This window comes from Mustela nigripes, chromosome 9 (genome assembly GCF_022355385.1).
Source record: "Mustela nigripes isolate SB6536 chromosome 9, MUSNIG.SB6536, whole genome shotgun sequence".
In the NCBI taxonomy this organism is placed as follows: Eukaryota; Metazoa; Chordata; class Mammalia; order Carnivora; family Mustelidae; genus Mustela; species Mustela nigripes.
The window spans coordinates 36,675,641-36,698,439 of record NC_081565.1 but is presented as its reverse complement, the minus strand read 5'-3'; the positions used below and the strand labels follow the sequence as shown (position 1 = coordinate 36,698,439).

At 50.8% G+C, this 22,799-nt stretch overlaps 1 protein-coding gene across 6 annotated transcripts; it reads right to left on the bottom strand.

The window, feature by feature from the left end:
- Positions 1–241: 241 nt before the first annotated feature.
- On the bottom strand, positions 242–19,241 carry LOC132024645 (sigma non-opioid intracellular receptor 1). 6 transcript variants are annotated; one of them, XM_059411444.1, is made up of 8 exons: positions 18,957–19,241; positions 18,614–18,814; positions 18,388–18,480; positions 2,720–2,903; positions 2,275–2,564; positions 1,505–1,687; positions 1,222–1,311; positions 255–761 (listed from the first exon to the last, which is right to left on the bottom strand). In XM_059411444.1, the coding sequence occupies exons 1-8, from the start codon at positions 19,105–19,107 to the stop codon at positions 661–663; spliced, it is 1,293 nt and encodes a 430-aa protein (XP_059267427.1). In that variant the 5' UTR covers positions 19,108–19,241; the 3' UTR covers positions 255–660. The 6 variants fall into 6 exon arrangements, with proteins under 6 accessions (XP_059267433.1, XP_059267427.1, XP_059267428.1 ...); XM_059411450.1 differs by lacking the exons at positions 18,388–18,480; positions 18,614–18,814; positions 18,957–19,241 and adding exons at positions 4,704–4,776; positions 6,605–7,024 and having other exon boundaries at positions 242–761; XM_059411445.1 differs by lacking the exon at positions 1,222–1,311 and having other exon boundaries at positions 256–761; positions 18,957–19,240.
- Between the last annotated feature and the right edge of the window lie 3,558 nt (positions 19,242–22,799).

Here is a 22,799-nt window from a genome sequence, read left to right as displayed (position 1 = left end):
ATCACAAGTAGGCAGAGAGGCAGGCAGAGAGAGGGGGCCTGATGAAGGGGCTCGATCCCAGGACCCTGAGACCACGACCTGAGCCAAAGGCAGAGGCTTAACTTACTAAGCCACCCAGGCACCCCTCCAGCCCCTCTACTTTCGTGGGCCTTTGCTGTTCTCTCATCCCCTCTGAGAACCTCTGGCCTCAACTCCCAGACCCAAAGAAAAAGGAGAGGAGGCACTGGAGAGGGAGGGACTGCAGCTTTATTATTCTGATGTGACCTGAGGGACGACTCCTTCACAACACCCCAACGTAACCCTTCACATGGCTTCTGAAGAGAAGCAGGTATGATTTGAAGAAATGGGGTCCCAGAGATGACATTGATATAGGGAAGCACATGAGGAGATGACTGGGATTACTGGGGGCAGAACTCTTTGGTAGATGCTGATGCTGCTGGGGTCAAGCAGGGAGGAGATGCTCTCCCTTTACAATGAGGTAGATGTAACATTGAAAGAAAACTCTTTGGCTTCAATCCCACATGGCATCTTGCGGGGGGGGGGGGCATGTCCCAGGGCTGGGTCCTAGAGTGGGCACCCTGAAAGAATCAAGGTGTGGGGGATGTCTCCTCCCCTCCCCTCAGCACTGGAGCTGGGACTCTTAATTCCAAGTGGGAGTTCTCATGGTGAGGTGCTGGAAGGGGGTCCTGTAGGGAGAAGAGGTGCAGGGTTGGTTGGACCCTGGGAAGCTGGCACAGGCTGGCGACGGGCAAAGAGAACACCTGACAAAGGGGTGAGGAGACAGTTAGAGGGAAAACACAGGCAGGAAGGGGTGGGCACAGAAACAGAAGAGGAAAACAAAAGTCAATGTCCTGATTGTTAGAACACCACACACATATCCCTGCCACAAACCAATGAGGACAAACCCCTTAGGTCAATGGAGATCCTGTGCCAATATAGATACCCTCAAACAGGTAAACAAGAAATATTTACACTGATACACAGGCCCATGACAAGGCAGACATCCCATGGTACCCATGCCAGAGAGGTCATGCCTTAGACCCCATGCCATTGTAGACACCCCTTTAACCCATGCCATTGTAGCAATCCCCTGACCACCACATTACCCATGCAAGTTTGGATATCTCTGAGCCTCATGCTAGCTGAGAAATTCTAAAATCCCCATGCCAGAGCAAATACCCCTGACTTCATGCCAGTATAGACAGCCTGCAGTACCCATACCAGTGTAGACCACCCCGTTGATCTCTAGTGCCATGTTGATACTGCTGATACCACTGCCTGCCAGATTGAGAGGCCCATCCAGCCGCTCTTCTGTCCAGGAGGGGCAGGGAGTCACATTTTGGAGAATCAGGCTTCAGACTTATAAGCTCCCCCCTCCATCGTTATAGACAACCCCCATTCCACTTCTGCCGGACACCTATAATCACACAGTTGTCTATTGAGGGATCTTTCTGCCCCACCTCCAACACCTATGTTCTCCCTCAGTGCACAGACCCCTCCTCACCCCTTAGGGGAACCTTGCCACGGGGCAGGAAACTGGAGGGAACTCCAGGTCGAGGTGGGTCCATGTGCCCCATCAGCACAGCCCTCTTCTCTGGTGGCTCCTCTGGTGCCAACTTCTCCCTTGCAGTTCCCAAAGCCAGGCCCACAGGCAGTGCCAGTCGAGGGGCTGGAATTCCGCTTTCCTCTGGAAGAACAGGTCATTCAACTCTCTGGACCAACCAACTCTGCCTCTGCATTTGGTTCACCTCCCAGGCCTGGGACCAATGGAAGTTACCCAAGCTGAAGCACCAAGTGTGATCCGCCCCGCCCCCGCCCCCGCCCCACCCCATCCAGAGTCTCAGCCTTGAGGCTCTGAAGCTGGCGTGCCCAAAGGGCCAGTATATGCCTAGGTTGGTCCAAGATAATGTGGGGGCTTTTCTTGTTCTTAGTTATTAAATAATACAGGTCACAGGAGGCAAAAACTACATGCAAACAGGAGCCCAAGTTGGACAGGTGTGGAATGGAGCTCCTCTGGATAAATGGCCTTTTTCTGAGCTTCAGGCCCACATCGCAGTAACCTGTACCCCAGACCTCCCACGGCTTCATTGACCCCAAACCTCAGTACACCTGAACCTTAGCGATCGGCAAACCCCAGTGCCCTGTCAGTCCTTACTGCCCTCATACCTCAATGCCTCCCAGACTTCAGAGTCGCCACATTTTAATGTTCTCTATATTTCAGCACACCCCCTAGGTCTCAGAGACGCCCAAACCTCAGCCCCTCTCCCCTCACACCTTTCTTAATGGGGCTCGGGCTCAGCTGCGCGCAGGCGTGGGCCGGCAGGCCTGAGGCGGAGCCCTGGGCTGTACCGGGGCTGGGCGTAGGCGTCAGCGGGGCGGCGCCGGGACCCGAGAGGTGGCCCGGGGTTCCCCGAGGGGTAGACCCAGCTAAGCCGTAGAGCGGAGCGGCGGTATAAGCCTGACGACGGCCCTCGCGTCGGTTGCTGTCGATGGCTGCCTGGAGCTCCCCCGGGGAGCTAAGCGCCCGCGTCTCGCACTCGTAGGGGTACAGGTACTTCATGTACCTAGGGACGGACGAACAAGGCAGGGTGGGTGGGAGGCTAGACCCAACTGATCAAGCCCACCGCGAAAGTACCCCTGGGCCCTCCACGCCCTGTGGTCCCCTTCCCGCGCGCGCCTTCCAGCGCCTTCCCCGATACGCTCGCGCGCCTGGCCTCACTGGGTGCGTAGAGTGAAGGCTGCCGACGTGATGGTGGTGGGCAGGCTGAGGCCGCGCGTGACCTCCCGCCACACCTTGCGGTTGATGACTTCCACCAGGCCGCCTTTGGCTGTCACCAGACGGAAGAGCGCGTACAGGTCCAGCACCTGTTTTGCCATGATGGGCACACGGTTCACTGGCGTCCCTGGTGGGAGGTGGGCAGAGAGTCAGGACATTAAGACTGAGATCCTGTCTGCGGACATCCTCAAGGACTGAAGGAGTCAGTTACCTGGGCGAGGCCAGGGTACAGGGCAAGACCTCTGAGAAAAGGGAATAGGGAGGGACAGGGAGGTGGGATTCCAGGCAGAGTCCACAGAGCCCCCAAGTCCTGCATTGTAGCAGGAAGGACAGGAAGCTAGATCAGGGGTCGGCAAACTTCTGTAAAAGTCCAGACGGTAAATATTACAGGCTTTGAGGGTCAAACATCTTCTGTCCCAACGACTCCACTCTGCCATAGATTGAAAGCAGGTATAGATAATATATAGAGGAATGGGCCCGGCTGTGTTGCAATAAAAACTTTATTTACAGACCCTGAAATTCGAATTTCACATGTCCTTAAATGTCATTCGTCTTTTAAATTTTCCCCACTATTTAAAAATGTAAAAACCATTCTTATCCTGCTAGATTTGGCCAGTAGGCTTAAGTTTGCCGACCCCCGGGGTAGACCCCTAGAGTAGACTGTAGTAAGGACTTCCTGATAGTGCTGAAGAGCTGGACTCCCCTAAGCAGGGGCCCCAGGATGGCTGCCCGAGACCGGGGGATGGCTGATGGGAGAAGCAGCGGCCCCCCGGCTCGGCTCACCAACTCCGCAGCTCACGCCGCCCCCGCTGGCCAGTCCTGACAAAGGGGCCTGTCTGCGCTGAGCGATGGGCCCCAGTTAATTCCTTACCGATCCCGTCCCCTTCCGCCGCCGCCTTTGGACCCGAACAATTAGCTGCGGCCTGATTAATGGGGGGAAATTATCGGTCCCGCGGGACCTCCTCCCCCAGCAGAGGGAGCGGAGGGAGGCAGGGACCGGAGGGAGGCAGAGCTCCCGGCCAGAGGGTGATGGGAGGGAATGCTGGGACCTGCTCAGACCACCCTACCCCACTTCCCCAGTGGAGGAAAGGAAGGGAGGGGACATTGGGACCAAAATGACTGGCCCTCCCTGGGAAGCAAAAAAGACCTGGGGTCCCACTGATGCTCCCTGGCTATAAAGGATCCCAAAAGGGGATGCTGGGCCTGCAGTGGGAGCCTGGGGGACTTTGACCAGCAGCTGCACTAAGGAAGGGAGGGGGGGTGCAGTGCAGCTAGTTAATTAGTGGCTTATCAGGCCAAGCTCGGAGTGAGTTAATTAGCTTTGTAGAGAGAGATAATGAGTCAGTCTTCGGACCCATGAATCTGGGGAGAAGCCTAAGTGATGGACTGCTGCCCACCCTGATCTCCTGGACCCTTGCATTTTCTTCTAGCTCTGAGAATCCTGGAAAGGAATTCCTCCTCCTCCACAATCTCAAATCACATGGTCCCCAGCCTAACCCTTGGGAAGTCCTTCCTTCAGTCTAAGCCCAGTCCTTCCTGCTGTGGAGCACATTGGGTGTCCCCTGCCTAAAGCAAGGGGAAACTGAGGAGAGACAAGGCTGGACAAAGGGCCACTGAAAGAGGAACAAGGCATTCCCAGCCCCCCAATCCTGGGAACCACCCCCAAGCCAACCCCCTACCAGTTCCCCCTCCCACCCTCCCAATTGATCCCACACTCATTAACCTGCCAGTGGGCTGGCCACTAATTAATCCCTGGGTGGAGGAGGGGGGCAGGGTCAGAGGTTAAAGACGCTATTGAGGGCCCAAAGGATAGGTGTTGCCAAGCTCAGGCCTCTGCAGAGAGGACCCAACCTAGGGACTAAACTCTGGGGTCTCCCTTCCTCAGAACTGGTAGGTAGGGGTCCTTCCCTTACATCATCCCACTCACCCCTCTTCTGCATGAAGCTAAACAGGTCATCCAGAAATTCCTTCCTCTTGGGGTCTGCATCAAGCTCGTACAGCTGGGGAAGGACTGAGGTCATTTTTCAGCTCCACTGACTTCCCCCCTCCCCCTGGGACCCCAACTCAGGTTATACCCTGAATAAGGGTTCTTAGCTGAAAGGGTGAGTAGGGTCTGAAATATGGACTTCCTGGTATTAGACTCTCTCTCCCCATGAGGGTAGGTAGGGGCACTTTTTTCTAATATAGAAGACCCTCCATTGGCCAGGCAGGCCCTGGGAAACTCAAACAATCCCTATGGGGAATAGGGGACTGAGAGGAAGTTTAGCTGCCCTCTAGGGCATGCACAGAGCCCTAGGGAGGAAGTCAGGCTAGGAGAGTGCATCACATTGAAGAAACTGACAGATGTCTCTGAGGCGCTCATTTACTCTTGCTCATTCCTGCAAAGGCTTCTTGCTTTTCACATCTCCATGCATCAAGGCTGGGGACGAAGGGCACAGATACCTCTAAACCATTCCTCAGGCAGAGTGGATGCTCAGAAGCTCCTGGATTGAAACGTGGGGCCCCTGAGCCCACCTTCTGGTCTCTTACCAGGGACAGTGACCTCTCCACTATAGAGGCTGCCACATAGGTAATGGCCCTGCACCACTCAGGACCTTTGGGGTCAGAACTTGGAAGGCCCAGAGGTCATTCCACACATTTCCAGTCACTTGGAGCCTCATCTCCAGTTTCACCTCCCAAATACCACCCAGGACAAACAATCCCAAGAGTAACAGTCATTTACCCAGAATAACAGTCCCTGAGTAACACCAATAGGTAACACTCCATTCCCCAAGAAGAACTCTCAGAACAACAACAAAAAACACCCATAAGTAACAAACCCTAGAGTTCCACTTTAGACCTACACTCCCATAAGAACCAAGCCCTAAGTATTAGATGGATACACACAAATAACACACATGCTCTCCAAGTAATAATTCCCAGAATTATAGCCAGAAGAGACAGTCACTAGAACCACAGAGCTCTGAATAACTCTTCCAGTTTGACGCTAATGCCACAGAGTACTAGGCACAGATGAATACTTCTGGAAAATACCCAAGACCAATATCCTACAAGTAACATTAACAGGACAACACAGCTAGAGTCAGAGTCCCTCATAATACCCTCATAGTGACAACCTGAAGCAGTGCCTTAGAATAACAACCAGATGCATTCCACAGAGAGGAAGAACCTCAAATTAAGGCTCTATGAGTAAGATCTTGTCATTCCCAGCTGTGCAGGAGTCCTTTAGTCACTCTGCGGCTGTAGTGGCCATCACAGACTAGGAACTGTCACACACAGACTTCAGGCCATGGAGAGGTTTGGATGAGGGCAGTGCACCAGGGAAGAGATGAGGCGGCTATCAGCTTGCCAGAGAACTAGCAACCTCCAGCCTGCTTCGAAAGACAGAAATAGGCAGCCCAGGAAACCCCCACTGGTTGCTGGAATATGACCTTGTGACTTGATGTGGGAGAAGGTAGGGTATGATGGTTCTGGCACTGGAATCCTCATTCCTCAGATCCCACTCCCTCAAAAGAATTCTTGAAGCTCCTCACCCCTCCCACTTTTCCTTCCAGCCTCACCAAAAGCCTCTAGTCTGTCATGCCTCCATGTTTCTGGGCGTCTCCTGCACCTTTCAGTGTGTGCCTATGCACTTCTTTCCATGTCTCTGGGTGTCTGTTGCTCCCTTCCTGTCATTTTCTATCTTTCAGTCTTCCCCCTCTCTCCAAGTCTCTGTGTCTCTGTCTTTTCCATCCTGCAGAGGGCAGTGGGGGTGGGTGGGCTAAAAATCCCCTGGTTTTGCCTTTGCCCAGAGAAAGGGGAGAGGGCCTGACATCGACGGGGTCCTACCTGCTTGAACTGTTCCTCGTAGGTCCATTCATGGGGATGAGGTCCAGGGGGTTGGCTGGAAGGTGAGCTGGGGCCCCGTGTCCCTGGACGGCTCTCCTCGGTTGCCTCCTCCTCTGCCCCAGCTTCCTCCCCTTCCTCATCCTCTTCAGCATCCTCCTCTTCTTCAGTCCCAACCTCCCCCAAGGCCCCCTCAGGGGCCTGCAGGGTCCGGGGGCCAGGCAAAGGAGGTAGTGGTGGTGGCAGTGAGCGTGGGGGGGCCAATGGCCCCACCCCTTGGGCCAGGCGGGCTGCCTGCTGCCTCTGCAGGGCCTCCATTACAGCTTCCAGGCGCAGTCCCCCCGCTGGTGAGGGGGCTGGCACCAGGCGGGGCCCCGAGGAAAGGGCCGCCTGTGGGGGTGGGAATTATGAGTGTTGGGCCCTGCTGCCCCCACAACCCCCAGCACAAGAGGAGCTGGTCACTGATTCCGGGAAGTATAAAGGGGCCACAAGAAAAAAAGCAGAAAGATAGCTTTTCCAGAGATTGACAGACATGGGTAGAAAGAGCAGGAGAGACAAGAAAGGAGACCCAAAGAGATGGAAAGGGACATTGACAGAGGACAGGTAGAGACAGCAGATCAGAGAGGGTGACAAGGACCAAGAAACAGAGAGAAGGAGAGGGGAGGGGGGAGAGAAGGCGAGAGCAAAAGAGAGATCCAAGGGAGAGACAATGAAAGGAGAGGTACAGAAATAGAAATAGAGATGAGACTGAGAGACAATGAGAGATCGAGGTGGGAAGAGACAGAGATATCCAGCAAAGACAAGAACGGAGAGACAGAAGTGGGGAGAGATGAGATTGACAGAGATGCTGGGTAAAGAGGGAAGGTAAGAGACATAGAGAAGCAAGAGATAAATAACAAGACCTGAGTGGCAGGCAGTCCAGAGAGGGACAGGGACAGAGACAGAGCTGGAGAGACAAATAGTGAGATAGTGGTTGAGAGGGACCGGGGAATAGCGACGCAGCATGAAGGAGACAGAGACTGAAGAGAGAGAAGAGATTAGAAGGAAACAGGGGGAGACAGTAAATAGGGGAAAACAGAGACAGAGGTAAGGAAATAGACGGAGAGACGGGGCAGAGACGCAGAGGACCAGCATTGAGGAGGCGCGGGAACAGAGGGCGGTGGGGACAGAGCCTGGGACCGGGCGGGCTAGGGACCACGACCGCGGGGTCTCGACGCCCGCTCTCTGGCTCCCCACGGCCCGCGGCGCACTCACCAGCCTGGAGCGGCCCGGTGCCCCCGGCGTCTCCACGGCGCTCCCTCTGCTCCGCCCGCCTCTCGGGCAGCCACTAGCTCCGCTCGCTTCCCTGCGCGGGGTCCCCCGCCGTGCGCTCCTGCCGCCGTGCGCTCTTCTGACCGCGGTGCGCTCACAAGCGGCTCTGCCGGCGCCGCCGCGGGGGCGGGACCCGACAGGGGCAGGGCGGGCGGGGGCGCCCGGGGAGAGGCCCGGGGGGCCTCTGCCGATCCCAGCCCCCCAACAGGTGTTTCCCCCTTCGTACTATCAGACGGGGGCGGAGAGGGCGCTGGAGAGCTGCCGGGGATCGTTCAAAGGAGAGTGAGGAGTCTAACACCACTGGACTCTGGACCAGGGCTCCGTCACACCAAGTCGTGCCCCCCAAATCCACACTCAGTGCCTGGCATTCACACACAGATAACCGTGTTCATACCCTGTCACAAGTTCAAGCACACAGCCGCCCTGTCTCACATATCTGGTTACACGGACATTACAGCACCAGTGGCCTGGGCAGGTTGTGATCATGAGGGGACTCACTCGGCAAGATGCTAGGTGAATGTGGAGGGCCTGCACAGAGCAAAAGCTTTCCCGCTGCCCTGCCCAAGCGCTGTCCCCAAACGCATGCACGCTGCAGCTTGCGCAGTCCGTGCCCACGGTGGCGAAGGCACACATCTGCACTGACACGCAGAGGTCATTGAACTGCTTCGGCACCCACATCAGCAGGCTACATACGCCACGCGCAGATACATTCACACTTTGTTGTTGTTGTTTTGTTTCAAAGCTTTTGTAACCTTCTGTTATGGACATTTTCAAACATATACCCAAGGAGAATAATAGTATTATGAACCTCTGGTATCCATCCCACATTTCAACTCTCATTCTTACCATTTTGCCAATCTTCACATGCTTCCTCAACCATTTTGTGTGTGACTCCACAGTTTGTATTTCCAGACCCCTTCAGCCAACTGTTCCAGGCCCACTCTACCCCCAGTGATCCCCCAGAGGCTGAGATTCTTTATCTTATTTGGGGGCGCTGAGTGGCAGGCCACGATTTGATTTTTCCTCTGAGAAGCTTGGATACCCCCTCCCTTTCCTAGGCACCCTCATAACTTCTCCAGTTTCTTCCTGTGCCCAATGGGATGGACCTACCAAAAGCATGACAGCCATCCAGAAATGATTCCAAGTATGTGAGTGAACAACCTGTATCTGTTGGTTTGACACCTGGCTTGAGTATGAAACTCAACTATGTCAGAGCCAGGGACCATCCTCTGACCTCACACCCAGTGAGGCACACTGTTCTCAGGGCCAAGATTCCTTGAGGAGGCAGAAATCCAGGTGTGACTTTGCCTCCCCTCCCCTCCCTCCTCTCAGACCCAGCTTGTCCTGGCCTGGATCACTACTAGCTCTTCCTACTTCTCCTCTTGTGCTTACTTCTCTTCTTGTGTAACACCTTGCAGGTCTTCTTCTTCTTCTTCTTCTTTTTTTTTGAAAGATTTTATTTATTTATTTGACACACAGAGAGAGATCAAAAGTAGGCAGAGAGGCAGGCAGAGAGAGAGGGGGAAGCAGGCTCCCCACTGAGCAGAAAGCCCCATGTGGGGCTCAATCCCAGCACCCTGAGATCATGACCTGAGCTGAAGGCAGAGGCTTAACCCACTGAGTCACCGAGGCGCCCCACCTTGCCACTCTTCTTGTCCTCTAACCTCCACCTTTGTCCCTCGCCCAGATTCCACTGCAGCACTAAGTCCTTGTTTTCTTTGACCCATCCCTGATCATACTGAAACTCAGTACTGCTCATACCTTTGGCTCACTCCAGTGTTCTCCTGCTTACATTTCAGACCTGACAGCCAGACAATCCCAACCTCCCAAGAAGCAGCCTTGGTGATCCAACTGCCTTCAGTACTGATGCCTGCTCCCCCATAGCTTTGTGTGCCGTGAGTTCTCCTGAAGAGTCCTGCTCCCTCTTCGGGACCCAGAGGGGAGAATCTGAAGGTGCAGAAGCTGGCAGACATGTCTTAGGGGCTTCTGGGGAATAAGGACAGAGGGTAGAGCTCTGAAGAACTCCTGTGCCCACCTTGCTCCCCTTAAACCCTACCCCATACCCAAACCCCTGCTTTGAAAAGAGGGGGTACCTGGAGAGAGAGATGGTTAAGATTTTTCTTGGAAAGACAGAAACTGGCCTAGGGAAATTCCAGTTCTGAGAGTTTGGAGACTGCTTTGCAGAGGGCAGAGTAGGACAGGGGCAAGGGATTGGGCAACTAATCCCAAAAGGAAGGAAATCAATCTTGAATCAAGCATAGTAAACCTGTCCTTGGGGTCTGGGCCAGGAGGGCTACAACTGAGAAGGGTGGAGAGGAAGCAATAAGTATCACTGGGACCTGGTTTACCTCTCTCTTCATCTGTAAAGAGGAGAGGCTGTCTCTTACACCCTCACTGAACTCCCATCTGATCCTAAACCACCTCACAGAGACAAAGACAGACAGAAAGACACAGACCTCCATATATCCAACACATATTTACTGAGCACCTTTGTGCTAGATGCTGTTGGACAGGGGAATAAATAAAACATATTATAATGGTATAATTCCAGTGGGGGAAATACACAGTATATCAGATGGCAATAATTAAAGTGGGGAAAAATAAATCTGGGTTGAGGGGAATAGAAAGGAAAGGATACATGCTACCCATTACATTGTAACAAACTACACTTAAACTTAGCAAGCTTAAAACATTTATTTTCTCACAATTCAGTGGATCAGGAATTTGAGAGTGGCGTAGCTGAGTGGTTCTGGCTCACTTCTCATGAGGTTGTAGTGCAAATACTGGCTGTAGCTACAGCTCCATGAAGACTAGACTAGAATTGGAGGATCCACCTCCAGGATGGCTCACTCCCATGGCTGTTGGTGGGAAGCTGTTCTCCCTGATGGAACTCTCCAGAGGACAGGGCCTTGTGCCTCAGTGTCTTCCTAACATGGAGTTGGTTTCCCCCAGATTGACCCAAGAGAGACTAAAAGAGGCAGCAATGCTATTTTATGGGCTAATCCTGGAAATCAGTCACTTCTGACATGTATTTGTTAAAATTACATAACCAAGTCCAGGCCATATTCAAGGGGAAGGGAATTAGTCTTCATCTCTTAAAGGGAGGAGTATCAAAAATTTTATGGAGGCATTTTAAAACCACCATAGAAGGGTGCCTGGGTGGCTCAAATGGTTCAGCATCTGCCCTGCATTGGGCTTGCAGCTCAGTGGGGAGTCTGTTTCTCCCTCTGCCCCTGCTTGTGCTCTCTCTCAAATGAATAAATAAAAAATCTTAAAAAAAAAAAAAAAAACACACAACTGGGGCACCTGGGTGGCTTAGTCGTTAACCGTCTGCCTTCAGCTCATGTCAAGATCCCAGAGATCAAGTCCTGCTTTGGGATCCCTGCTCAGTGAGCCTGCTTCTCCCTCTCCCTTTCCCTCTGCTGCTCCCCTGCTGTGCTCTATCAAACAAATAAATAAAATCTTTAAAACATAAAGAAAGAAATAAAAATAAAACCACCACAGAACAGGGAGAGGGACAGTGCCTGGCTGGCTCAGTTGGCAGAGCATATGACTCTTTTTTTTTTTTTAAAGATTTATTTTATTTATTCTAGAGAGAGAAGGAGTGTGTAGTGGGAGGGACAGAGGGAGTGGGAGAGAGAATCTCAAGCAGACTCCCCACTAAGCGTGGAGCCCAATACAGGGCTCAATCTCATGACCATGAGACCATGGCCTGAGCCCAAATAGAGTTGGATGCTTAACCAACTGAGCCACCTAGGCACCCTAGAGCATGCAACTTGTGATATCAGGATTGTGAGTTCGATTCCCATGTTGAGTGTGGGGTCTACTTAGACAAATGATAAATTAAAACAAACAAACACCCTTTTGTGTTTACAGAAATGTTAAGGGAAGAACCAAGTATTGAAGGAGTGGAAGAAAAGAGCCACAGGCATAGGGAAGAGCACAGCAGCCAGAACAGCAGGTGCAAATATCCTGTGGTGGAAGTTTGCTTGGTGTATTGGAGGAAAGCAAGGAAGACACTGTGCTAAAATAAGGTAGCAATGACTAGACGTTTGGTCACAGCTAACATGGGCCTTAGAGTTGGTAGGTACCTGGAGGCAGTGAAAGGACTAAATGAGATGGAAACCATTAGAAATGTCTGAGCATAAGGAAAGACAAAGAAATGTCTGAGCAGAGAGAAGACAGAAGTCTGACTTCACAGTCATCCACACAGGAAACAAACATGAGGATTAAGAAGCTGTTGCAGTAATCCAGGTCCAAGATGCCCTGGACCAAATGGTAACAGTGAAAGTGGCAAGACATGGGTAGATTCTGATATGTTTTATCTTTAAAACAGGATCTGGGTGGCGCCTGGGTGGCTCAGTGGGTTAAGCCGCTGCCTTCGGCTCAGGTCATGATCTCAGAGTCCTGGGATCGAGCCTTGCATCAGGCTCTCTGCTCAGCGGGGAGCCTGCTTCCTCCTCTCTCTCTGCTTGCCTCTCTCTCTGCTTGCCTCTCTGCCTGCTTGTGATCTCTCTCTGTCAAATAAATAAAATCTTTAAAAAAAACAAAAAACAAACAGGATCTGGGGGTGCCTGGGTAGCTCAGTGGGTTGGGCCTCTGCCTTCAGCTCAGGTCATGATCTCAGGGTCCTGGGATCAAGCCCTGCATCAGGCTCTCCGGAGCCTGCTTCCCCCTCTCTCTCTGCCTACTTGTGATCCCTATCAAATAAATAAACAAAATCTTTAAAACAAACAAACAAACAAACAAAAAACAGGATCTGTATAGGGCACCTGGGTGGCTCAGATGGTTAAGCGTCTGCCTTCGGCTGTTTGTGATCTGGGGGTCCTGGGATCCCTGCTCAGCAAGGAGCCTGCTTCCCCATCTCTCTGCCTGCCTCTGCCTATTTGTGATCTCTGTCAAATAAATTAATAAAATCTTAAAACAAAAACAAAAACAGGATCTGTTGATGGATATCGGATGTGAGAATGAAAGGTATTCAAGATGGGACGCCTGGTTGGCTCAGTTAGTACAGTATGTGATTCGATCTTGGGGTTGTGAGTTCAAGCCCCATGTTGGGTGTAGAGATTACTTAAAATTATAATCTTTTAAAAAAATTTTATTCATTTATTCACTTGGCAGAGAGAGAGAGAAAGAGAGAACAGATGGGGGATGGAGCAGAGGGAGAGGGACAAACAGACTCCGCACTGGGCAGAGCCTGATCCAATGACCCTGAGATCACAACCTAAGCCAAAATCAAGAGCTGCCCATTCAACCACTGAGCCATCCAGGTGCCCCTAAAAATAAAATCTTAAAAAAATAAATACATTTAAAAAACAATAAAATTTTTTTCCTTTAGATTTTATTTGTTTGTTGGAGAGAGTGAGCACACAAGAACAGGGGGAGAGGCAGGTGGAGGGAGAAACAGGCTCCTTGCCAAGCAAGAAGACCGATGTAGGAAATGATCCCAGGACTCTGGGATCATGACCTGAGCTGAAGGCAGATGCTTGACTGAGCCACCCAGGCACCCAAAAATAAAATCTTAAGGAAAAAAAAAGGTACCCAAGATGACTCCAAGATTCTTGGCAGCTGAGTACATGTAGGTACCCTGAACTCAGACAGTAAAGACTGTAAGAGGTGCTGGGCTAGGAGCGAAATCAGTTTGTGCTGCCATTTTATTTTATTTTTTAACTTTTTATTTTTTATTTTTTTATTTATTTATTTTTTTTTTTTAAAGATTTTATTTATTTATTTGACAGACAGATCACAAGTAGGCAGAGAGGCAGGCAGAGAGAGAGGAGGAAGCAGGCTCCCCACTAAGCAGAGAGCCTGATGCGGGGCTCGATCCCAGGACCCTGGGATCATGACCTGAGCTGAAGGCAGAGGCTTTAACCCACTGAGCCACCCAGGCGCCCCTATTTTTTAACTTTTTAAAAAGATTTTATTTATTTATTTGACAGATAGAGATCACAAGTAGGCAGAGAGGCAGGCAGAGAGAGAGAGAGGAGGAGCAGGCTCCCTGCTGAGCAGAGAGCCCGATGCAGGGCTCGATCCCAGGACCCTGGGATCATGACTTGAGCCAAAGGCAGAGGCTTTAACCCACTGAGCCACCCTGGCGCCCCTATTTTTTTTTTTTTTAAGTTTTATTTGTTTGGGAGAGAGAGCACAAACAGGCAGAGTGGCAGGCACAGGGAGTGGGAGAGGCAGATGCTTAGCCAACTGAACCACCGAGGAGCCCCTCGCTGCCATTTTAAGTTTGCGATGCCAATGAGACAGTCAAGTGGAGAAGACAGTCTGGTATCTGAACCCGGAGCTCAGAGGTCTAGGTTAAGACAAAACAAACCCCCCACCACCCCATACACACACACACACACACACACACACACACAAAACACAGGAGTTAAGGCATATAGATGGTCCTCAAGACCCATCCATGTTGTTATAAATGGCAGGTTTTCCTTTTTTAATGGCTGAATAATATTCCGTGGTATGTTCATATGGACCTTCATACATACATACATTTTCTTTATACATTCATCTTTGCAGGCATTATGCTAAGTGAAGTTAAGTCAGATGAAGACAAGTACTCTATGTTCTCACTTATATGTGAACTCTACAAAAATCCAAACTCACAGAAACAGAGAACAGACTGATAGTTGCCAGCGGTGGGGGTAGGTGGGCATGAGGGCAGGGTTGGGGGGTAGTGGAGAAGTGAGGGAAGGTAGTTAAGAGGCACAAACTTCCAGCTGTAAAATAAATAAGTCCTGTGGATGTAATGTGAAGCTTAGTCCTCTAATACTGTATTATTTAAGAGTATATGAAACACCATACAGAGAGGGACACCTGGGTGGCTCAGTCGGTTAAGTGTTTGCTCAGGTCATGATCCCAGGGTCCTGGGATCCAGCCCTCCATTGGCTTCCCTGCTCCTCTTCCTGTCACTCCCACTGCTTATACTATGACGAAGAAAGATATAAAATCTTGAAAAAAAAACTACATATAGAATTGAAAAGTTGCTGGGAGTAGATATTGGAAGTTCTCACCTCAAGAAAAAAAAACTATATGAGACGATGGATGCTAACTTACTGTGGTAATCATTCCACCATACATGTATCAAATCATTATACTGAACACCTTAAATGAACAGAATGTTGTATGTCAATTAAAGTTCGATGAAACTGTTAAAAAAAAAAAGACAAAGATATTTGAAAACACCTGGGAGGGGTATAGAGAGAGAAGTTCGAGGATTAACTCTTGGGAAGTTAAAGGAGCCAATCTAGGATTTATGGAGGTAAGAGCAAGGTAAGGAGCCAATTTAGGGCGAGTGGAGTTCGGGAAACTTGAGTGTTTTATGAGGAATTAACTGCATCAAAAGAAAGTTAAGAAATACCCATTGGGTCTTGCAATTCAGGGAGGAGTCTGGGAGTCTAGCCCCATGTGGAAAAGGAAAGAGGACAAGCGGATCTAGGGCATTCCTGATAGATGTGGTCTCTGAGCTGTGGCAGAGCTGGGTTACAGGGTGGGAGAAATCCTTAGAGGAATGGCTTTGCAACCCAGTGGAGAAGCCCCAGCCAAGACCTGTCACAGCCAACACAGTTGTGGTAGTGAGAATGGCCATCTTGCCTGGGCCTCACATTCACTGAGGTACAAACCGAAACTTGGTTTCCCAATGGTTTTATATGTAGTCTTTGGTGTTGTTGTTCATTAGGATGTTATTTGGGGATGCCTGAATGGGTCAGTTGGGTGTCTGTCTTCAGCTCATAATCCCAGAGTCCTGGATCTAGTCCAGCACTGGGCTCTTTGCTCAGTGGGACTCTACTTCTCCCTTTGCTTGCTGCTCTCTCAAAAGATTGTACATACTGTTGAGTTTGTATATAAAAACTGAGTATTTTGGGGGCACCTGGGTGGCTCAGTTGGTTAAGCGTCTGCCTTGGGCTCAGGTCATGATCTCAGGGTCCTGGGATCAAGCCCCATTTCAGGCTCTGTGCTCAGTGGGGAGTCTGCTTTTCCCTCTCCCTGACCCTCCCCACCACTAGTGCTCTCTCTCCATCTCAAACAAAATCTTTTAAAAAATTGTGTATTTTTATAACCAGTTTCTTTCTGTTCTTAATATATAGCAGGAGGCGTAAGAAGTGACAGTGGCCTGGCTCTTACTCAACCTCAGAACAAGGTCAGGAGGAAGGTGAGGCCAGCCAGATGCCAGGGTGCAAAATTTAAGAGGTCAAAGGTGGTGTCCCTGGGAGTGACAGCACCTTAGGCACCTCTTTTGCCCCACCTTAGCACCAGGACACCTCGGACACCACCAGGTAGCACTCTTGCTCTCCACCCCTGGGGGCTTCTATGAAGTCAGGTGTTCTAGAAAAGACAGATTGGAGAGGAAGAACTCCTACTCTGGGTGGGCATTATCATCCTAGAAAACAGACAAAAATGATTGTGCCTCCTTCAGCTCAAAAGTGGGTATACACTGCCACCCAGTGGCCATCCAGGGTTGAAGTACCAGGACTATTTCCAGAATGACTCAGGCAGAGGTTAAGGCAAGAACAAGTCACACACTACCTCACCCAGACCTTAATTTCTTCACATTAGCAGGTTTTCCTGCTGCTGAGACACACGAAGAAGTGAAACTGTTCAACAGGTCTTTATTAACAGAGACAGATGGACAGACAGTGCACCAAAGGCAGTGTCTGAAAGCTGTGATGGGGGTATATGTGTGCAGACCTTCTCTAGGCAAGGGATGGCTCCCTGGACCTAGGCTAACCTCTCTAGGTCCCCTGCCCAGCAGTGGGTCCTGAGCTGCGGCCAGCCTCCCCATCATACTCCTGAGGGATGAATGGGATTGGGGGCAGGGTCTTTCAGGATAAGAGGACCCTGACCTCAGCATTCTCCATTCTTATGGTTCCCCAGTTGACTTGGTTGCTGGGAGGGTGGGGACAGGCCACGAGAGCACTTGCATAGCAGGGGAAGAGAATGGGGGTAAGGCATATGGTGAGGACAGGGAGATGATGGGGGCCACCACAGGTAACCCTTCATCTTCCTCCCCCCTCAACTGCTGTTGGATTGAGGGGTCAGGCCCAGACAAGAGTGTATACCCACACCCATCCCTAATTCCAGAGCCCTGACTGCTGGCAGGGAAGCTCTGAAAGGCCTGAGTTACTGAGTCAAGCCTATAGTATGTGTGTCTCAATATGACTGGCCCCCTGGGTATATGTGGGGCTCCCTCTCTGGGCAGGTGTGAATGCATGATGCTGCTGTACACATGGAACTGTATCTGCATGTATGTCCCGTATGTTCCCATGAGTCTATATTTGTTTGTATAAGCATGTATGTCCTTGCTCGTACACCAGGAACTGGAATAGTTGCATGTTGTGAATATGTCCCTGTCTTTTCACGTGAGCTCCAGAAAGAGGATGCATGCGGGCCTGCCCGCTCCTTTCTATCCATAGGTCCTCCTTCACGCCTGGCTGGTCAGGGGTCCTGGCCGAAGAGGTAGGTGGTAAACTCAAGCCGGAGGCCCCGGGCATAGGCGCGAAGAGTATAGAAGAGTGTGAGGAAGTCCTGGGTGCTGAAGATTGTGTCAGCCAGCGCGAAGGCCAGGGTGGATGGGATGACACCCCGACCATACTCCACCATCCATGTGTTTGGCCCCCATTCCACAGCCGTTGCCTCACCAGGCCCATGCACCACGGTCTCTCCTGGGGAACAGGGAGCGTGCACATAAGAAGCCTAGCCCTGTCCTTCCATTGCTGCCACCTCCCTAGCCCATGGGCTATCTAGGGGCAGGGAACAGAGCAGGAGCTTCAGGGAAGGAAAAGGCCTTACCTCACTGGCCTTGCCGCCCATCTGGAAGAGTAAGAAGCCAAGATAGCCACTCCTAAGTTTTCCTCTGTACCATCACCTGGCTCACGTCCTCTTTGGGGGGAAGCCAGGGAGGGCCACCTCACCAGGCCATGGGCCACTGTATGGGAGTCCTGGAAGTCTGCATTCCCAAACCTCACTCATGTCAGGCAGAAATTTAGCTAAACTTGGGCTGGGCCTGTTAGATAGGGAGGGAGTGATAATAAGACTTGTGTGGCTTTCTGAGAAATGCCGCTGTCATGTGTCATGCCTGTTAACACTCAACCTCAACTTATATGGAAGTCCAAAGCTCTACTTTTTATGTAAAATGTTTTAACCACAGAAACAAAGAAGACGATAATCTGTCTTGTCTTTGGAGGTATGAGAAAATACCTGATTACCCAACTGTCTCCCCAACAACTGCTGGAATGTTGGATGAACAGAACAGTGTCATAACAGGAAGCGGTTTTGTTTTGTTTCCTTTTGACAGTGGGAAGCAAAAGGGGCGTTTGGACCTGCTTCAATCGAGGGCCTGTGGTGCACCCGCGGGCGGTATGGGAACCAGACAAGAGCCCCCAACCCACCCCCCTTCCATGATATGGCTCTACTCCAACTATGGGCACCCCAGAACGAACGGACCCACATGACAGAGCCCCCCTACCCACCTGGGTAGAAGACCTCACTTTTGGTAGTGCCCTCTCTCCACTGGTGGAAGGTGCCAGAGATGATGGTGTCCGAGATCTCAGCCCAATAGCGTCCTAAGGGACAATCAGATGGACACCGAAGATCAGGGTATCCGCGCCAATACATGGCTTGGCCAAACATCAGAAAGGAAGGCATGAGCCCCTGCACAGCCCCAGCCTCCCAGTTCTGCCCGCCGCCAGCACTGACCCGAGTGGCCGCGAGAGCCTAGGGCGGTGCCGAAGAGCAGCACGTACTCGGACAGTGAGGCGTGCAGAAGGCACATGGCGCCCATCCAGCCGCCCGCGTTTACGAACACCCACTGCAGCTCCTCGTCGGGCAACACGTGGCCTGGGTGCAGCCGCCGTAGTTCCACGATCAGCCGAGAGAAGGCCAGCTCGTGGTCCAGCCCTGGCGGGGTCAGAGGAACAACAGAGTCAGAGCCAAAACCACTCCGAACTGGAAAGGCGCTTCTGAAACTCCCAGCTCAGTTCGGGCCTCCCCAGGCCCCTGCCCTCCACCCGCTCACTCGCCCGGTCATCCGTCGGCTCACCCGCGTACTGCCTGGCCAGCTGCGCGATTTCTTCGTGCTGGAAGACGAAGCTTTGCGTGCCCAGCCAGAGCCAGACCACCTGGGTCAGCACAGCCGCGGCAGCCAGGAGCAGCGCGGCCCACACCCACCGCCGGCCCAGTGCCCTCTGCATCCCGACGGGCGGCCTGGCACAGAGAAGCGAAGGACCGAACTAAGGCCTGGAGCTGTGACTCCCACTTCCTCCAAACCTGCGGAGCGCTGTCCACTATCGTTCCCCCGCCACCGCCGTGGTACGGCTTGCCTTGGCCAATCAGAACAGTCCGGGCACCCGGGCACCGCCCCTCGGGTTGAACCATTCCTTCTCGGGAAGCGGGGAGCGCGAAGGGGTGGGGCGGAGCCTCGCGCGTGATGCGAAGGGGCGGGGCTAAGCCATCCCGGCGGCCGCGTTTAGGGTCTACAGGCTGGGTAGCTTCCAGTGCAAAACCAGGTGTGGGTTGGGGGGTGAGTGTGGGTGGGGCTAGTAGGTTGCCGTGACACTCAGAATGGACTGGCCTGTTTGGGCTCCCAGGTGAATAAGGCGAGCCCGGAAGTAGAGCTTCCTGGGACTTGTGATTGTCACCTTTGCTAGCACAGAAAGTAGAAGGCGCTTTTGCCTGGGAATGTTACGGAAGGCTTTCCGGAGGCGGTGACGCCTGAGCTATGTATCTAAGGGAAATGGGGAAGGCGGAATGAGGCCTATTCCAAGTAAAAGACGCCATGAAGAGTCAGCATGGGGGTTTTTTGGAGCCTACGATTCATTCTTTGTTTTGAAGCACAAAATGTGAGAAAAGGGCATTGTAAACCAACAGGGTTACAGGGAGGGAATGATAAAGGAAGAGGAGCAAGGGAGAAAAAAGGCAGCAAAGTGCAGTGATTAAGAAAGAAACTCTGGAGGGGTGCCTGGGTGGCTCGGTGTGTTAAGCCTCTGCCTTTGGCTCAGGTCATGATCTCAGGGTCCTGGGTCCTGCTTGGCAGGAAGCCTGCTTCGCCCACTCTCTGCCTGTCTCTCTGCCTACTTGTGATTTCTGTCAAATAAATAAGTAAATAAGTAAGTAAGTAAGAAAGAAAGAAAGAAAAAAAAGAGACTGGACTGGAGCTGGACTGGGTTAATAAGCCTGGCTCTGGATACCTACTAGTTGTGTGATCTTGGGTAAGTTATTTAAACCCTGTGACTCAGTTTTCTCATCTGTGAAATGGGATGAATAAAAGTACCTACCTCATAGTACATACCTTCGTTGTGATAAGTTTAAATGAGTTAATATTTATAAAGCAATTAGTGCCTGGCAAGTGGTGACATACGTGTTTGTTTTATAAATAAAACACAAAGAAGAAGAGAACTGGAAGAGCATAGCATTATACATGATTGTGATGGAATGAAGGGTCAACACAGTCAAATGTAGTTGAGACTTCCGATAAAATGATGGGAAATGGTCAGTAGGGACATGTAGCTCAGATGACAATATATACATTCACAAATCTATTTCCTTTTGCTCTTGGGCAGTCAGATTACATTCCACAGTATACTCTGTAGTTGATGAGGCCATATGATTGTGTTCTGGCCAATGAAGTATAGCCAGAAACCATGTATGTCACTTTCAGATCTAGCTCCTAAAACCTGTGAAATTCTTTACATTTTCACTCTTTTCTCACTTATTATCTTAATTACAGAGAATTAAGTAGTGGAGAATTCTGAATGCTGCTTTCCCTATCCCCCCACAATGGACTGTGTTGCTAAGCCACTGAGTTTGGGGGGGTGTCATTTGCTACAGCAGCTAATATTACTTAATCTAATACAGACCATTAGACATGTTACAGTGTATTGTACAGGTAAGAGTAAAGGCTGGGAAGATGGACTATTTTTTGAGAAACTTGGCCAAGAAGGTTAAGGTAAAGAAGGGATTATCTAGAGGAGACTGCGTGATGGTGGAAACATTTTTTTAAAAGATTATTTATTTATTTATTTATTTGACAGATAGAGATCACAAGTAGTCAGTGAGGCAGGCAGAGAGAGAGGAGGAAGCAGGCTCCCCACTGAGCAGAAATCTGTAAGGGCCTATTTAGCCAGAGGGATGCCATCAGGTTAAAGAGTGATTTTGTTGTTTATGCAGTAAATCTTAAACTGTCCCTGCCTCTTCTCTCCCCAGGGGACCTACTTAAAAACAAGTCCCTGGAAACCAGTCCCAGGTAACAAAGCCCAAATACAAGGGTGGGTCAGGCCAGGTGGAGGTATTCAATCAGTGGGGGCACATACTGTCTCCCTAGCTATCAAGGAGTGTGGGCCCCACCTTTTTGGGTGCCTTTTGGGTGCCAATTCTGACCGAGGTGATAGGCTAGTTCAAATATCTACTATAGGGTAAATTGTAATTCAATTGGTCACTTATGTGTGACCTAGCTGGACTGTGCAGCTTTCTTGTGTTACAATCTCATTGGCCACCTGTGCATGGCCAGGCCCAACCACCTGGCCTGTGCCTTAAAAGCTAGTCTGTAAGGCAGAGAGAGGTTGCCTCTTTGCAAGAGATGGCCCTGGCTGGTCAGTTTGATTCTCGATGCTTGGCGTGAAATAAAGCTTTGCTTGACCTTCGCTTTGTATCAGTCTCGCTCCTTTGACCATGGACCCAACAGAGCCCGATGTGGGGCTCGATCCCAGGACCCCAGGATCATGACCCGAGATGAAGGCAGAGGCTTTAACCCACTGAGCTACCCAGGCGCCCCTATGGTGGTAACGTTTTTAGTATTGGCTCTGGCTTCTGTGACACTCCTGAGCTGACCATTCTCTTAAGAACCCTGAGGACCAGGGACTAACCCCAAAATCTGGCCTCTGTGCCCCTGTTTAGGCAGAACTCTCTGGGACTCTTTAGATCTACAGTTTCCCTGGTCTTTCAGAAGGCTTCTCTAGCACAAACTGTTTTATAAAAAAATTAGTCACAGCCATATTTAGATATTACAAAACAAAATTCAACCAAGTAAATCTGAAGGCCTAATTGGCTTTATTAAACAATTCATGAATCAGGTGGCACCCCATCTAGCAAGTAGAAGGGAACTCTGAGGAGAAGGTATATAAAATGGAAGGTTTTTATTTTTATTTCTTAAATATTTATTTATTTTGAGGAGTGCCTGGGTAGCTCAGTTGTTGAGCATCTGCCTTCGGCTCAGGTCACGATCCCAGGGTCCTGGGATCAAGCCCTGCATCGGGCTCCCTGCTCGCCAGGAAGCCTGCTTCTCCCTCTCCCACTCCCCACTTCTGTCTCTTGCTGTCTCTGCCAAATAAATAAATAAATTTTTTTTTAAAGTTTAAAAATATTTATTTTGAGAGAGAGGGAGAGCATGCCCCTGTGCACGGAATGGAGAGTGGCAGAGGAAGAGGGAGAGAATCTCCAGCAGACTCCCGGCTGAGTGGGGTGCTGACTCAGGGCTCTATCTCAAGATAGACCTTGTGCCCTGAGCCAGAATCAAGAGTCCGATGCTTAAGGTGCCCTGGAAGTGGAAGTTTTTTTTTTTAAGGAAGAAGTCTGGGACAAGAAGATTAGAAAGAGAAAAGGATTGGTGCAGGCCTGTTCCTTTTGCCTTAAGGGGAAAAGCAGGGCCTCTTATTATGCAGATTACCTTGTCTTCCTTTGGGGGAGAGGGCCCAGGTAGGGAATTGTTGGTGCTAATCGGAAAATTCTGATTGACTAGGGAAGACTGTATTTCTGGGGAAGTTGAAACCATAGTTAGATGAGGCATTAAGCCTCTGTTTGAAAACTTGTCACATGTGACGCCAGTTTGGGCCTACAGCTTTTTTTTTTTTTTTAAGATTTTATTTATTTACTTGACAGAGATCATAAG

Excerpts from the sequence above, each read along its gene's own strand:
- LOC132024645 (XM_059411444.1), bottom strand. The coding sequence starts at position 19,107 with ATGCAGAGGGCACTGGGCCGGCGGTGGGTGTGGGCCGCGCTGCTCCTG. Across the intron at positions 18,481-18,613 it reads AGGCTCTCGCGGCCACTCGG|GACGCTATTGGGCTGAGATC; the intron begins GTCAGTGCTGGC and ends ATTGTCCCTTAG. Across the intron at positions 1,312-1,504 it reads TGGCAAGGTTCCCCTAAGGG|AAGAGCGGCTGGATGGGCCT; the intron begins GTGAGGAGGGGT and ends CCTCCTGGACAG.